Below are 17,112 nucleotides of genomic sequence, written 5' to 3' on the forward strand. Positions count from 1 at the left end.
AACGCCACAGCCGCCTATCGATAGTCCGCTCGATAGCGCGCACAATCGATAGGCAGTATTTGTGTATTGGAAACGCGGCTTAACTTAATGCAGATTTTTCCGCTGATTCGGCTGCAAAAGATGCACTTTTGAGGCGCAGCGAGTGCACCCACGCCCCCAAGTTCGAGTGCAGTTGCAGTCGGGAAAGTTTGGAAAGTGCGCGGAGCGAGGAGAGCCACAAATTCGGCCTGCGCGTCGAGCTGAAAAGAAACGGAAAAGAAAAGTGTCCAAAAAGCGGGGGAAAAGGCACGGATAAACGGATATTGGAAAATTGAAAACGAAACCAACCACCGATTTTTGTTAAGCACCAGCATCTCAAAAGTAAGGATCAATCAATTGAAGATATCGCGAAAACGTGAGAAAAACAAAAACGCCAACAACTAACGGCACAGTGTGTATATGTGGTGGGCATACTTATGTGTGTGCGCTCTTGCCTGCGTGTTGGTGCCGTTCCTGTGTAAATAAACAAAACCCGGCTCTTATCTACCGTTCGTTTCTTTCCATTTTCCCTTGAGTTAGATTGGCAATTCTTTATTTTTGGCCTGGCGTCGATTTTCGTTTACTTTTTGCATTCTGTCTGTATCGGGGAGATCTGCTTCCAGCTTGCCGTAAAAATCGATAGCGCGTCGTCGGTTGTTTATTCTATGCTTCGTCTGCATTTTGCAGCCCCTTTTTATCGCTCTCCCCTTTTTCACCCACCCTGCACACACACACACGCACACAGAGACTCACACCTTTCCAGTCGGAGTCGTGTCGATGCATACACACACACTTGCAGCCGTGATATGGGAAATTAAAAATAATAATTTCTTTATCGCGCTATGCAAAATGCAAAGCTGCAGAAACAGAAACAATTCCAATAATAAAAATAATCTAGCCATGCAATAAATTTCAGCGAAACAATAAGAAGAATCGTTCGCTCGGTCTTGGTTTTAGTTTCAGTTTCCCCGCATTTCTTTTCCATTTTCACTGCAGTGCCTTGCGATTCGGTTTTATCGCATTTTCCGCTCATTATGGCAGTTTAGCATATTTATGCTGGAAAAATATTGGGGTTTCTTCGCTTCTTACCTTTGTTTTGCGTTTTGTTTGGCTGTCGGGCTGTAAAAACAACAGTTAATCCAATTAAGAAAAATAAAACTCTAAGTGCCGTCGTCACCACGAATTTTGGATCACCTAACATCCAGACAATCTGGGTTTTCCACTGAAAAGTTATTTTTTCCAAAGATTTTAAAATATCAAAAATAAAACTGCTATTTTTTAAAATTAACACTTCATTTTTAATATTATTCGATCTCAATCTATTTTTTCCACTCTTATCCTTTTAAAACTGCTTAAAAAATGTGTTGTTTTTCCTCTTAATTATAATTAATAAATTATTCAACCCTCAATATATAAATAACTTTCATTTCTGCTAATTACAGCTGATTACAAACGTTTTGTTATGAGTTTTAAAAACATGTATGACAATTTGTTTAAAAATGTTATTATACTAAACTAAAATGTCTGTGATATTGGCAAATCGCATCGTCAGCTCCAAAATTTGATTTTTTTTATTTTTTATTAAACACAAAATAATTGCTGCTTTGCAATATTCTTCAAAAATGTATATTTATATATACTTTCATAATCTTTTTGTTTTTATGTTAGGAACATTGAAATATTTAAAAACATATTAAAAATAGGCTCACTTTTATGATTCAATTTAAAACAAGATGGTTTCCTATATTTCTAAAACATTTAGAACTGTCAAAGGTGGATAGTTTTTAGTTATTGCTTCTTCTAACCAATCTAGAATTATACAAACCTGATTTTTTATATTTAGAAGAAGTTTCTACAATTGAAGAGGGTTTTATATCTATCCCTTAAATCTTCTGAAAAGCTGGGCAAATAAATAGGAAATCTTGAGGTAGTTTCTGTAGTGGGCTATGATTGCCATGGTTGGCCAAACTTTTGGGTCGGCAATGCCCACCTCTTTGCCATGTAGAGGAGCTTGGGCAGCGGGCACTTGCAATTGGCACCAGCTTCGGGCCAGTCAGTCCGCCAGACTTGGTCTTTGGGTCGAGATGTAGAGCTTCTATATAGGGGACACCATTATACCGATACGGATACGGATACAGCTGATACCATCCACTAATGCCCCGAATAATGCCTCTTGCAGACGGGGATAATGGAGTCACAGAAGCGGCCGTCGTTGCATTTACTCACGGATGTGCCAGCAGGATCGGCCTCTGGAGGAGCTGGACCTGCAGGATCTGGGTCCGGAGCTGCAGCTGAGATGTCGCCCACTTCCGGTTTCCTGCCGGACATGCCGCAGTGGAAGAAGGACCTCATCCAGCGCCGGAAAACGAATGTGGCCCGCACCCAGGCGGCGTCCATCGCCTCGCCCACCGATGGCAGTTGTGGGGCTTTGGCTGTGGAAGCCACCACCGCTCCAGGTGCAATTGCAGGTGAGTGGTGGTTAGACAAGCTGGAATACTTTCACTTGAAATGCATATTGGAGGAATTTAAACGACAAGTGTTTGTTGAAAAGTTTACTATTACATATTAATTTCTTATTAGTATGTTCAACCATCTTTTTTTTTAATAATACAAAATATGTTCATAAAGATAGAGGGATTGTATTTCGTATATGTTCTATAATCTGGATGATTTATTTGGGAAATATTCAAAAAATCTCGATTCTTGTCAGTTACATTTAAGATTTTTTATACAGGACTTGCATAAACCCTAAAAATTATTAAAGGCTTTTCAAGTTCCAAACAAAATTCTTTTATATTGTGTCAGAACTTATATTTAAAAGCCAAATTATATTTTCTATACGAATTATTAAATAAACTTCCTTTTTTAATATGCATATAATAAATAATTTAACTGTACTGGAAAGACTTATTGTGACTTATGCAATCTGCAATTGCTCAGCTGGCTTTAACCAGTCATGAGTAATGGTAACAAGTGTTTTTAATTCGTTTTTGCCAACAGTTACGTTTTCAATTACCGGGAAACTTTCGAATTGACCGCCGCGCCTATCGATAGTCGGCTATCGATAGCAGAGAGTAGAGTTGTCAGATCGCGGGCTGGGGGAACAAAAAAAAAACGAGTTATGATTTATCTATGTAACATATTGTTTTTCGACTGTTTTTTTGCCCCTTCAGATTCCACGGAACCGGCGACAATCAGTAGCACTAGTCAAAAGAGAAATATGATCGGTTCAGAGGAAAAGTCTGAGAAATCTTCTATTTCCAATACCAATTCCAATTCCACTGGAGGTCATCACTCTGTTGTTGCCGTCTCCCTTTCGCCCGATGCGGCAGCAACAACAAATGTAACAGTAACACCAATACCAAAGCAGCGATCGAGTTTACTACTCAACACAAGAAGTCAGGAGAAAGAGATGGAGAGGGAGATTCTAGGCGAGAGCGTGGAGAGAGAAAGAGAGACAGAGAGCGGCGAACGCGAACGCGAACGCGAACAGCCGGCTGTCGTGGTGATGGTGAGTAGCGGCCGGTGTGGTGAAGTTGAAACTGGCACAATTGGAGCAGCAGCAACATCGTCGTCGTCGTCGTCAGCAAATCAAAATCCAAACCAAAATCACTTGAAAACGAAATGCAAACCGGGACAGAGCGTTGCTGAGGGCAAGCCTTCAGCGAAAGAGACCACCACCATCACCACCACTACTAACATTTCCAATACCAATTCCATCGATAACAACAAGAGCTGCAGCAAGACCAAGAGTATTTCCGATAAATTGCAGAGCAACAAGTTCATAATTCAGCAGCAGCAACAACAGCAGCAGCAGCAGCAGCAACTGTCGCCCACAAAGGTAACGGTAAAACCGACAATGGTCGCCATGCAAGAGATGAAGAAGTCAACCAAACAAAATGGCCAGCACCGACACCTAGCGGGCAAAATTGGCAGCGGCCCAGGCACAGGCGGCGATGTAGAATCCCCGAATCCCATTCCAGACGCCCTGGACACCGGCGAGGATCTGAGCTATGGACCTGGTATTGTGTCCAAGTTGCGTTGCCGCTACCTCAGCCTGGCCCTCCGCGAGTCCCGCCAGCAGAGCAGCAAACAGCGCCTCCAGCGCTCCACCAGCCTGAACACATTGCTGGATCGCGATGACGACGAGGTGGACGTGGAGGAGCCCGAGGTGGCCAGCCAGGTGCGTGCCAAATCCACACCGCCACCCATACTGGGTGCCAAACCGTCGCCGAAACCCAATAGCCAGCTGCAGCGACCCGTGAGCCTGGGTGCCAATGGGGGATCAGCAGCTGTCAACCCGCCCTTGACTTCGGACGAAACCCAGCCAGGTGTCACCGCCAATGGAGGATCAGGTTCGGGTAATCGATCGCGTCACTTTAAGCGTGGCAACGAGGTGATGAAGCGGGCCCGCTCCGTGGAGGCCCTGCTGTGCGAAAAGTCGCCGTGGAACAGTCAGAGAATCACCACAGTCGGCGCAGCAGCAGCAACACCCTCACCACCTGCCACCAAGGCCACTGGCGCCGCCACTGCCCCCTCACCTGTCACCTCACCCACCTGCGTCACCATCGAGGATAAGATCCACAATGCTCGCGAGAGGCTGCACAGCGGCACGGATACGGCGCCCCCCAAGCGGCTGACCTCCATCATCGATGACACCGAACGGCCGCCACCGGATCTGGTCAAGCAGACGCTTAAGATGTTCGAGGCGAGTGCCAATCGGCGACCGCGCGCCGCCCATCGTTCCAATGGCGTTGGCGGAGTGGCCAGCAAGGTGGCCAGCTACAAATCGATCATCAAGGATCAGAAGCAGCCATCATCAGCGGTGGCATCGACGCCGCCACCACCGACGACTGGCATGGGTTTCGCGTCCTCCACGCCACTGAGGAACAACCCACATCATGTCCATCCGGATATTATACCCCGCCAGGTCGACTCGCCCGTATCGGCGTTGAGTGTGCTGATGCGTCGCATGGATTTGCAGGAGCCAGAGACGCCGGAACGGGAGACTCGGGACACGGAGGCTACACCGCAGAGCGAGGCGCCAAGCGAGACTGAGCAAAACGATCGCGATGAAGGCGATGGCGATGGCGAAGGCGATGACGACAGCCCCAACAACGACGATCACGACGACGGCGGCGGCGACAGCAGCGACAACAATGAGCAACGCGATAAAATGGGCGCGGCGGCAGGCGATAAGCCTAAGCCCCCAACGGAATCGGCAGCGGGAGGCGCCCAACGATCATTCGCTGCCACGACGGAGAACGCGCATGTAGCCAGCGGGAGTAGCAGCACCAGTGTACGGAAGCTCAATAACAATATCAACGATTCCAGCGGACCAGCGGTGACCAAACAGATTGGTGTTATCCGGCCGCTATTCAATAGCCAGGGAGCTGGGAGCACGCCACTGACGAGTCGCGAGATCGAAAAGAATCGCATCAATGAGATGAAGAAGTCGACGGCCACAGAAGCCGGTGGTGCGGGATCCGGAACCGGAACGGGTTCTGGATCGGGATCGTCGCCCACCACTAGTCTCGACACCGTGATAAACACTAAGGATGCGGCCAGCAGCGAAACGGACGCCAGCGCCTCGCCATTGTGGACACTGCGCAAGCTAAGGAACCACCAGAGCCAGGCAGCCGGTGGTGGAGCAGGCGGCGGCGGATCGGGGCCCAGTTCCAGCCATCATTCCACGGAGAACACCTCGATGGTGTTCAACTTCTCCAAGAGCACCAAGGAAGTGCCCGACTATATCGAAAGCGACGTTGTGATTTACAGGCGCAAGCGGGAGCTGCCAAAGGTGAGTGGGGAATGGGTACTGGGTACTGGGTACCATGTTCTGGGGCTTCCAATCCTCCACCCTTTCCCCGCTTTCATTTATTTTTACAAAATCTTCCCCGGAAGAGAGTCACATTCGGCGGTCTTATCGGCCCACAGCCTTGCGGATTATTCATGCTTAACAATTACCCCATGAGTTATTATTTTCCCCCGATAGTAATTTGGTTTCTTGAGTTCGTCCCCAATATCTTTGTTGTTATGGTTTATTTTCCGTTTCTTTCTCGCGTTCTTTTTTTTTATTTTTTTTTATTATTATTTTTTGTGTCATACGGCAGCCATGCCATATAAACAAATATGAAACAAAGCACACAGAGAACAGCGATCATGCGCATTTCGAAAGTTCAACGAGGCAGGGCGAGAACGGAACTGAGGAACTGCGGAGAGAATCTGGTGGGCCAGTGAAAAAGCGCCACTTGGATACTCTTTCTTTCTTCCGAGAAAACGTGCATCTTGGCTTCCCCGTACTGGGAATTAGTCACAAGTCCAAATACGTCGTTAAATAGCGCTAATTTTGCATGATGAATGACTGAATGTCTAACGTTTGATAAGGGAACACTAGATGTTTCATCATTATTGGGAATATGGGTCAGGGATTTACGTATTAGGGCTCCTTGATCCAATGTTTTGACTCTATTACGGGTTATCTTTTGTTCAATTATTTAAGGAAATAAGTCATTTCTAGCTGTCCAATGACTGATACGTATAAAGAAATTAAGAACAAACAGTCTTAAGAAATGAAAGATTGCCAAAAAACCAGAATAACCTAAGCGATCTGTGATTTTTGTCACTTTCTAAAAGATAAACGATCTGAGAAAGTATTGTAGACAAGATAAACAAGTTAAAAACGTTATATATTTATGTTAGGCTTAGAAAATCATAGCATCCGAAACGTTTCCCATAATTCCTGTAATTAGAAATCGAACTACCAGGATCGTAAGCGTAACCCCAAGTACCAATTTATTACCTGCGTTGATGAATAAGTATCTCACAAAGATTACACAGCGCATTCGGTTAATAAACATTACTCAGATCGCCGATCAATTAGGGATCTTCAATCGTCGACTGGCAGTGCTACTGCTACTGCTTTAGGAAATGGCAAACCCCTAATAGAGATCGAAGCTTGCATCACAGCTGCGAATAGTTCGATGTGATCTTCTGCTCCGAGTCAATTAAAATTCGCCTTGAATAGCTCTGCGATCGATAGCCCCGAATCGTGTGCGACATGAGCAGATGCCCCTCCTATATGCATATACATAAATCTCTCTATATATATATATATACACGTATCTGCATATTCTTTCCCAAAGTCTGCTTTGTTCGCAGCCAGATGCAAGTCTCATCTTCTGGCAGTCTTCTGTCTTCGGTCTCCAGTCTTCGGTCTTCGGTCCCTTCTTCTTTTGGGTTCTTCTTTGGCTGCAGTTTTCGAGATCGGAAGAGTGGGAAACCAGTTTTGAAGCATGCATGTGGACATGAGAAGATATTTCTGCGCTTCCTGCTGCCAGCAAAAGCCCGAGTCCGGCGAGATATGTGTACACTGTGCACATGAGATATTATGTGTCTGTGGGGAACTTTATTCTTGGGGAGCAGACGCTCCTCGGGATGCCGGTTTTGTTGGGATGGGATGCTCAAGTTTGGGCTGCCCCTTACAGCTGTTTCTTCTTCTTAAGCCAAGGTTGACATTCCCTTTCTTCAAAGGTTAAAACAGAGCTTATTATTCATATTATCAAAAGTTTTGACTTTATCCATTTGGAATATGGGGAAATTCATTAAGTTAATCATCTTACTGCTAAAGAATCATTATTCATCATTTTTTTGGGAACAATATATCAGTCTAAAATTAGTTTTGAGAGCAATGGTTATTATAACTTACCCAGATATTATACAAATATGGGATTATTTTAAAATTCCAGTTAAATTATGATTTTTAGTTAGCTGGATAAATCAAAATACTAGATGTAAATATGTTATTATTTTAGATTCGTTAAGTTTGGAATCAGTATAGCAGTCTAAAATTGTTTTTGAGAGACATTTTAGTTATAATTTAGTAAACATTTAAACTGGATGTGTTACTATAGATTGAAATATGATTTTTAATGATTTCAAATCAGTTGGATAAATCAAAGTACTACATGGGAAACATGGGATTCTTAACTTCCAAAACCGAATATCATCGTTTTTTTTTCCTAAAACATATATATCTAGTAATTTTTCAATACTTTTAACCATCTTAAGGTTGGAAAAGCCGGCAGCACTGGCACTACTTTATACCCTATACCTCTCCCTTGGCTTCAGACTTTAGCTTTCGGTTCGGTTGAGTTTTCCTCTTGCCTTCTTCTCGTTGGTAAACCCGTTTTGTTTGTGCTTTGTGCCGTTCTCTTCTCTCTGTTGCCGTATCTCTCTCTCTCTCTATCTCTGAACTCAATTTTGTCAATTCTTTTTTGAGGCTCACTTCTACTTACTGTGTTTGCTTTTGCCTTTGCCTTGTCTTTTTTATCTCGTTTTGAACTTTATTATCTGCGGCATGGGTATACTATATATGGCATATAGCATATGGTATATATGGCTGGGGGTCGATTTGTGCCACAAAAAAAAAAAATGGGCCAAAAAGCGGGGGGTTCAGTGGGGGGGGATACGACATGGAACGGGACTGGGACTGGGAACTGGGAACTGAAATTGGAACCGGGAACCGTGGACTTGGAACTCTCCTGGACCTCGGAACCCCTGCCGTGAGTCACAGATGACCCATAACAAAGCGCTGATTAAGAATGAGTTTCCATGAATTTCACTTTTCGAACACATGTGACCTGAAAACTCGACAGATTTGCGGGCCAAGGGGAAATGTGAACCTCCTTCAAAATTATCAGGAGACAGTCATTTGAATCCAAAGAAAAAACGAGTTATACATCACCGACAACATTCTTAAAGTTCTTCTTAGGTAGTTAAACTAAAAAAAAAGGCTTGTTTACCATTTATTAAACGATAATATCAGGGAAGCATCTTAAATAGCTTGGAAAAACATTCTTGAAGTGGCCTATGTATGTACATTGACCTGAGTTTTATTTCAATACAAACAAAACACTTTCGATGCAGATAATGAATGTTTTTATTAGGCAGTATAATTTAAACTCAATAACTTCTGTGTGCGCAATGCCAACTATTTATATAGATTGGTATCGTTTAATTAGAGAATTTTTATTTTGGGGAATTACTTCTATATGTAGCCTCTTGGATCTATTGTATTACAAAAAAATAATAATTTTTTTAAAGACCAGTGATGATGATTTCTAATTAGCTGGATAAAGGAAAATACTACTTGAGTACAGACTAATTTTGGAAAATAAGTCATATTAATGTATGTTAAGCTTAATTTGATACTGTTTATATAGAGGAATTTCTTATCACCCCACTAATATATTGTATATGAATCCTCTTGTACTTATTTTACTCAAAAACCTATACTAATTGCTATGTTTTCCTTCTATTCCCTTAGCCAAATGAGCCGGGCTTCGTGTTGCTGGGCGATCTCTCCGTGGAGACGTCGACGGACACGGACTATGACGACTACTCCATGTGCCCGCCATCGCCGTGCGATGTGGAGTTCGAAAATGCCAACATTGTGATCGACGGCAAGTCCAGCATACGCCAGAAACCCAAAGATTCTTCGGTATGTATGAGTTATACAGGATGGATACCCACAATCCCGATCCCAATATTTATGTATAGTATACCACTCGGAAGTGAGTCAGGTGCGGGGTTTTGTTATTGCCACCGAAAGATAGCATTGGTTCTTTTTCCAATTCCAGTTGGGCGGTTATGTGTTTGTGTGTGAAAAGGATAAGATAAGATTATTTGCCCCCTTGGAAGGGGGGAGGGAAATGTATTCGAGTATTGTGTTTGACCATTCAATGGGTAACGATGATAAGGGGAATGTAGTGTGATATTTATGCTCTTGCCCTCCTTATATAACATATATCGACTGTGTCGCCTGTCCAGGGACTATTAATCAACTCGCATTAGGTTCGTCTTAGTTGAGGGATTTGTGTCGCCTTTTGCTCGCCAGGCGCTAATTTATTCAGCTATTCCCTTATTCGGGTGCGTTCCATCAGTGTGACTGATATGGGAACTATCTCTATTGTCTTCAACCTCAGCAGCCGCAGCCCGAAATTCCAAATTCTCCGAATCAATTCAATCGTATCACATCGAATTGCGTCGGTCTGTTGGGGTTTGTTCTCCGATAAGGAGTACGATTTCTGCAGTCATTGGGTTTGACTCATTGATATGCCATCGATAAGGCAGTGATGAGTAAGTGCCGCCCGAAGGGAGTTGCTTTCAGAACAATTTATTTGCAATTACTTCAATGTCATGGCTAAAACCATCCCATTGCCATGGCTAGAATTATCATATACTCCATACATTATGCATTTACAAACGAATCCAAAAACACGACATTGTCTTTTGTTTATCAATGAGTTAAATATTTTATTTATTTATAACACAGCTTTGATCCAACACTTTCGTCCAACCTTGAAATGTTATGGCGAGCAGAGAAACTATTTTGTTTTTTGGCTATAAATTTGACGATTTGTGTGGAATCTCTTAAAGTAAATTATGTAAATTAAGACTGATGGGTTGACAAAAACGAAAAAAAAAACTGGAAAAAGTAACATTTGTACAATTTACATCTTCGGGTGGTCTTTATATGAATAATTTTCCTTGACTTCTTAAGGGCTTAAATTGTGTTTCGTAATCCAAGTCAAAAAATGATATCCAAAGAGTTATCAATAATTTCATTGGCGCCATGTTTGCGTTAAATACCATATCGATTTTGTTATCATCAATGTCAGCAAGCCCTTAATTTTTTTTTGTTGAAAAGAAAGTTATTAAGTGGTTTGATTTCCAATAAATATAGTAAGGGTACAAAAGTTCAAACTATCACAAGTTCTAAGAATGATGTTAGCAATATATGGTGGCCATTGGGTATTAATAGAACTATGATTATGGGTTGTTATGGTTATAATCTAAGCATTTTGTAGGATCTACCAAAAGCACATTTCCTGGTTTTTTTTATCGCTGGGAGTAAGAACCAATATTACAATCCAATAAAATGATGGATTTATACTATACCATTATTCCAACATTTTTAAAAATTATAAATTTTATAAAACATAGCTATAGTATTAGCTTAAATAGATTGATTTACTTTAAACATATTTACAAAAAGAAAAACTTTATTGGATAGTAATATTGATCCTCACCAATATTATTATCCAATAATTATTGATTTATAAAGTTTCTTATATTTCCATTAACCTAACATCTTAAAGAGTAAATATTTTTTTTAACTCGGGTAAAATGGAAAGGAAATGTTTTTTTTTTGCATATCTTTCAAAAACCAACAGCTGCTTTCCTTTTCATGCCCAGCGTAGTGAAAGTAATTCCAGAAGCGACCACTGATCAGATTTCCTTCGATCTTCCCACAGTTCCGCGTGCAGTTCAACGACACGCTGACGTCGACGTTTGAATACCCCTCCGAGGCATCGATGATCATCGAGGATTCGTCGTACGCCGATCCGTTCGGCCATGTGAGCAAGCACCACCAGATGCTGCTGGCGGGGCAGATGCACCTGCTGCAGCACCAGCAGCAGCTGGAGCTGGAGCAGATGCACCAGCTGGGGCTGCAGGAGCAGCACCATCATGTGACCGTCGACGAGATCATCGAGCTGCCCACATCGACGGCGGGACATGGACATGGACATGGACATGGACATGGCATTGGACTTGGACATGGACACAGGGCGGGGGCGGCGGGGGGCGGACCGATGCTGGGGAATTTACCGTTGGGTAAGTAATATCGGTTCCACAACATCCATCCAAGCGTGCCTTAATCACGTGTGTGTTGTCGTCATTACTACTATCATTATTATTATTATTATTATTATTATTATTATCATTATTATAATTGTTGTTGTACGTTGTATGTTGTATGTTTTATGTGGCATGCAGCAGCAGCGAATGATGGAATGGCTTGTTGTCTCTGTCTCTCACTGCGCTCTCTGTCTCTGTCTCACACTCTGTCGCTGTCTCTCTCTGTCCGCCCGAATGCGCCTCTATCTCCGTCTCTGTCTCTGTCACTCGCCTTGTCCTTAATCTTGATTTATCAGCTGTGTTCTTGAGTTCTGTTTACCATCATTAATATGTACCCACTCATCCATCACTCATCGCCGCGATCTCTTTGTTTTTGAGTTCAACACTTTCGATTGCCTTGGGGGGTTCGCAAATACGAGCACCAAAACACACACCAGACACTTGATTAGCCATGGATATATATGGGGAGTGCCAAAAGGAAGCGGGGGAGCATCTATCAGATGCAAAAGGAAACGAAATACTGCACAATATAGTTCATTTTATGAAAATATCCATGACAAAAGGTATCCTAAAGATGGATTTTATCAATTAGGACATTCCTCATAAATAATGATCAATGAAAAATAAATGTAGAATAACTAAAATACCAATATATGGTAATATACCAATAAAAAACAGTATTTGACAATAGTTCTAGGTAGAATTATAGTATATATTGTAAACAAGTTTCCCCAAAAACGACAGGAAAATATTATAAACATGAAATATAATATACTGATCCTACAATTATTCGGTTATTTCGGTTTATCTAGTTCAAAATACATGCGCAGGATAAGACTGTAATGGCATAAGAACCATAGTAAACCAAAGTTATGAAGCAGAAACAGCCCTGAAATCGGTGATCTTATAGCCCCAACTCAAGACCCCCAGCCCTCACTGAATTCGGGTTTATAACAATCAAGGTTTCTGCACTTTACAGATGCTGATAGAGCCACAGATCACCCTGTCTCCGTATCAGTTTCCGAGCCCGCTCCAAACTCCGCTCCAGCCTCAACTTCCGTAACCGTAACCGTCTCAGTTCCCAAATGTAGCGCCAGGACCTCGGGCCACTCGGGCTGCTGCCCCTGGCCAAAGTTCCGTGTGGTCCTGGGCGCTCAGTTTCGCCGGCTGACCAGGCGCATCAGGTGGGTGCAGCCTTCAGCTAGCAGCCCCTTCAATGCCCCGATCCCCAAACCCCCTTGCTCTTCTATATACGCTATATATACGTCACAGCTCTCAACGAACTAAAAGCTAATAAAAAATTAAAAAACTAAACAAAAATCGAACCCATAGACCGAGTTCCAAATAGAAAAAAAAACAATTCGTGCTTCGGTCTTTTCTGGCTGAAAGGCTTTCAATTTCGCCTCATGCATACTTGCAGATTACCCAAGTTTAGGGAGGGGTATTATCTTGCCACAGTCGCCACAACAGCAACAGGAGCAGCCAGAACCTGCAGCAGCGGTAGCAGCAGTGGCAATCCCGGTAGAAGTGGAAACCGTGGCCAAAACCGAGTCGACACCACCACCACCACCATCACCCACAATCGCCCCCAGGCGCCCCCAGCTCCCGGCGAAGCCACAGCCGTTGGTGGTGGTGCGTAGGGCCAGGCCATCGGTGCTGCTGAAGCCGCAGTACGCCTGCTTCCTCCAGCACGATGATGCACCAACCAGATCCCAGCCAGCTGCCGCCAGACCGCGCAAGGCAGCCTCCTTTACGATGGGCAATCAACGGCAGGCCAAGGAGCAGCAGCAGCAGCAGCAGCATCACCAGCCACATCATCATCATCATCAGCAGCAGAGTAAATATGATAGAAACGAATGCACCGGAGGTCGGGGCAGTGGCGAGAGTCCAGCTCCAGAACTCCAGCAGCGACGTCGTCGGCCCAGTCTGCCGTCGTCGCTGGCTTTGTCCAATGCCAGCTCGGCCCTGCTCCAGGCACGAATCCCGGGCACCACGCTCTACTATGTCTGATGGGCCAGCCAGCAAAATAAAAAAGCACTAGTCTCCAATACCCCCGGAATACCAACACCAGATATCCAGAAATCCAGAACACCAATTCCACGCGACTCGAAACCGCCAGCGAAACGTAGGCATTGCCCAAGCTTTACTATATGTTTATCACTAGGCTAAAGAACACCCATTCAGATCCCTTGGATACCTCTTGGTGACCCCAATCCGCTCCCAAAAAACAATTATAAAATACAAAATATTGGTTTGATGGCCGCTAAACTGTAAACTGTAAAGTGTAAAGTGTAACCCTGTGCATATCCGACTCACTCCAAAGGCAAATAATAACTCAAATGCGGAAGCGAGGAACACACAAATCAAGTTAAACACCAAACCCGAACACACGAATCACCACACACAAAAAAAAAAAAAAAAACACTGGGGCAACCGGACACTCGAAACACACGATTAATCGATTAATAGATGCCTAGATGCCTTATATATGCTTCCTGATGCACTGCCGGCCGTTTATGCGGAGCTCTGGATAACGATCAACTGGAATATTTGAAACGACGAGCCAGGAATACCTGAAGAATGGGTGTTCTTATAAAGAAAGCAACCTCAATTCCATCAAAATACTGTGTTCCTATGATAGCTGTTTGAAAATTTGATGCCATCCCATCTGTATTCAGTAAAACAAGAGCCCATTAAACTTATTTTCCACAACCCTATGTATAGGATGGTCTAAAGTCTATAGTTTCCATTTCTCAAATTTCTTAAAAATGCTATTATATGATATATTTATGCTATTCCTTGGCCCTTCTGTAATGTGTTAAAGGTGTGTCAAATTTCAGACTAGATAGCGCTTAGTTCTATAAATGCTTTGCTATTATTTTGAGGATCCCAGGGGGTGGCAAAATATTAAATGACGCTTTCAATAAGCCAAATAAAATGAAAATCCAACATTAATTAGTGACTAATTCCGACAAGTGACGGTGTAAACGAAGCCAAAGCGAAACGTAGAACCTTAGTTACCATGACTATTTTCATTTGATTGAGTTACGTATGTTTGTATCTAGATACAAATGTATATTTTTGCACCCGTGTGAGTTGGCATTTGTTATGTGCCATGTGCTTTATGTATGTTTGCTTTGTTTTGTTTAGTTTAGTTTGGTATGCAGTTGTGGGGCATGTATTGAATTGCAATTTGCGATTCGAAATTGTAGCTAGTTACGCTAACCTCCCCCCCCCCCACCCCACACCCTCTTTTCCCCAGTGGTTTTCATTTCAACAACCTTTTGTTAAGCTCACCGCTGTCGCTTTGTTTTGTTTGCGTTTGCGTTTGCGTTTGCGTTTACTTCTATTTCTATTTTTTGTTCATACTAATTTCTTTTTGCAGATATTATTTAAATGTAACAGATTACATAAGCAAAGCGTTGAAATAATATCTATTGTATACCAAAACCAAATATATCTATGATAACACAAGCAAAGGCAAATAACCCGAACTGAAAACTGAATAACCGATTTACTGCAGCCGCTGAACCCGAACCGCAATAAATAAACAATCAAGCAAAAAAGTGAAAACTTCAGTAATTAAACAAATATATATGAAAAAAACAAAATCTAAAATGCCAAATAACCCAATAACCGATTAAAGGGCGAACACAGAAATGCCACACCTCTAACCCAGTGCACTTGCTCTGTCTGCTCCGTTGGCAATCAAAACTAATCGCCAATTCATATTACTATTTAAGGTAACTAACCCAGATTAGAACACAAACACACACACTTTACACCCAAAACACTTGGCACATCCTAGTCATATCATCAGAAAACCTAGTTCATCTCAACTTCCATCGCTCATCTCCATATCCAACTCCGGTTCAAATTTCGTTTTCATTTGCTTGACAAGATCTGGCCCAGAATCACCCCCATCCAGATCACCATCACCACCACCACCACCACCTCACCTGGATTATATTATATATATTTTTCCCAACTCGGTGCCACCCTATTTTACTACTGTACTAACCCACAATCCCGAAGGGGATTAAAATACGCTTTAAAAGCACACCTCTAATATTTGTATCCGCATCCTTGCAGGCTCCAAGGCTCTGGGCTTCTACACGCCCATGAAGGGCTCGCCGATGGACAACCTCTTCCAGCTGGGAGTCACCCGGTACGCCCTGCCCGAGAGCAGCAGCAGCGGGAGCAGCAATGGCAGCCACAGTCCCAGCAGCAACGGGAGCAGTCCGGCCGGAGCTGCGGGCAGCCGGTTAATGTTCAATGGGAATGGCAGCATCGTGGGCATCGGCGAGGGACTGATCAAAGAGGAGGACTTGGCATCGGACGCAGCGGCAGCGGTAGCGGGAGCGGGAGCTGAAAATGGAGCAGGTGCCTCCACGAAAGGCTCAGCTGTGGACGAGGATGATTACCATCCGACGGCGACGCCGGGCGGGAGTGTTGTGTACAGCGAGGGTACACAGAAGACGGATCTGCTGTATTAAGTCGTCCTGCCACCAGTCATCCAGTCAGCCAAAAGCCGGAGCAAGGAGCTCCTTTTCTACCGGTTTCCAAACCTTCCAAAACATCCCGCCCCCCCCCCAAAAAACCATTCCCCTAATTGAAAAGCGTGCGCTTAGGTGAAATATCAATTTCGGTTAGACACAAAACAAAAAAAACGTAATGCAAAAAGCAAGGCAACATAAACCAAGTATGGCAAGAGACCCATAAAGATACGTATATAAATAGATATTATTTGTAAGTTTGTAGGCCTAGAGATCCGATGTGTATGTGTACAACAGCAAGCGTGTGTGTCTGTCTTCTTTATATATATATAAATAAATATGTTTTTTTTTTCGATAAATTAATAATTATATTACTGTAATGTATCTACGGCACTGAATGAACAACTTTGCTGCTTTAATTGTATTTGTATTGTGTATTCCATTTACGGCATTTTGATAGTAAATATACAACAACAACAAATCAACGTATTTCCGACTGCATCCCGAAGGTAACTTAAATCTTAATCTACGAAGCGAGCGGTCAAGTCCGCCGAAGTATTAACTTAATGGATCTAAACGGTCCGCTTTTGTGACCCATCATCCCTTTCCGCAACCCTTCCACTTCTTCCGAAAAAAAAAACGAAAATTATAATCTTTTTAAGACCTCAACCCCCATCCGGAAGAAAGCAAAAGAAAATGTAACATTTGCCTCATAATTATTATATACATTAGCGCTTATTAAATATTTTTTACAATTGTATTCCGTAAATAAATATAATATACATCAACATCAAGTCGGTTGTTTTGATTCAGGGGGTCAGTTGAAGAATTAAATTAATCATATAGTTGTCAAAAATAGGTCAATTTATAACTTGTATATCGCTACCATAAAATG

At 43.0% G+C, this 17,112-nt stretch overlaps 1 protein-coding gene across 4 annotated transcripts; it reads left to right on the forward strand.

The window, feature by feature from the left end:
- The first annotated feature begins 83 nt into the window (after positions 1 to 83).
- Positions 84 to 16,857, forward strand: LOC119558363. 4 transcript variants are annotated; one of them, XR_005220185.1, is made up of 7 exons: positions 84 to 360; positions 2,198 to 2,486; positions 3,192 to 5,818; positions 9,347 to 9,520; positions 11,337 to 11,697; positions 13,142 to 13,846; positions 15,107 to 15,308. XR_005220185.1 is itself a non-coding variant. In XM_037871867.1 (6 exons), the coding sequence occupies exons 1-6, from the start codon at positions 2,207 to 2,209 to the stop codon at positions 13,359 to 13,361; spliced, it is 3,867 nt and encodes a 1,288-aa protein (XP_037727795.1). In that variant the 5' UTR covers positions 2,061 to 2,206; the 3' UTR covers positions 13,362 to 13,496. The 4 variants fall into 4 exon arrangements, 3 of the variants coding, with proteins under 3 accessions (XP_037727795.1, XP_037727796.1, XP_037727797.1); XM_037871867.1 differs by lacking the exons at positions 84 to 360; positions 15,107 to 15,308 and adding an exon at positions 12,701 to 12,905 and having other exon boundaries at positions 2,061 to 2,486; positions 13,142 to 13,496; XM_037871868.1 differs by lacking the exons at positions 84 to 360; positions 13,142 to 13,846; positions 15,107 to 15,308 and adding an exon at positions 15,814 to 16,857 and having other exon boundaries at positions 2,063 to 2,486.
- Positions 16,858 to 17,112: the final 255 nt, after the last annotated feature.

The sequence above is a fragment of the Drosophila subpulchrella genome, chromosome X, assembly GCF_014743375.2.
Source record: "Drosophila subpulchrella strain 33 F10 #4 breed RU33 chromosome X, RU_Dsub_v1.1 Primary Assembly, whole genome shotgun sequence".
In the NCBI taxonomy this organism is placed as follows: Eukaryota; Metazoa; Arthropoda; class Insecta; order Diptera; family Drosophilidae; genus Drosophila; species Drosophila subpulchrella.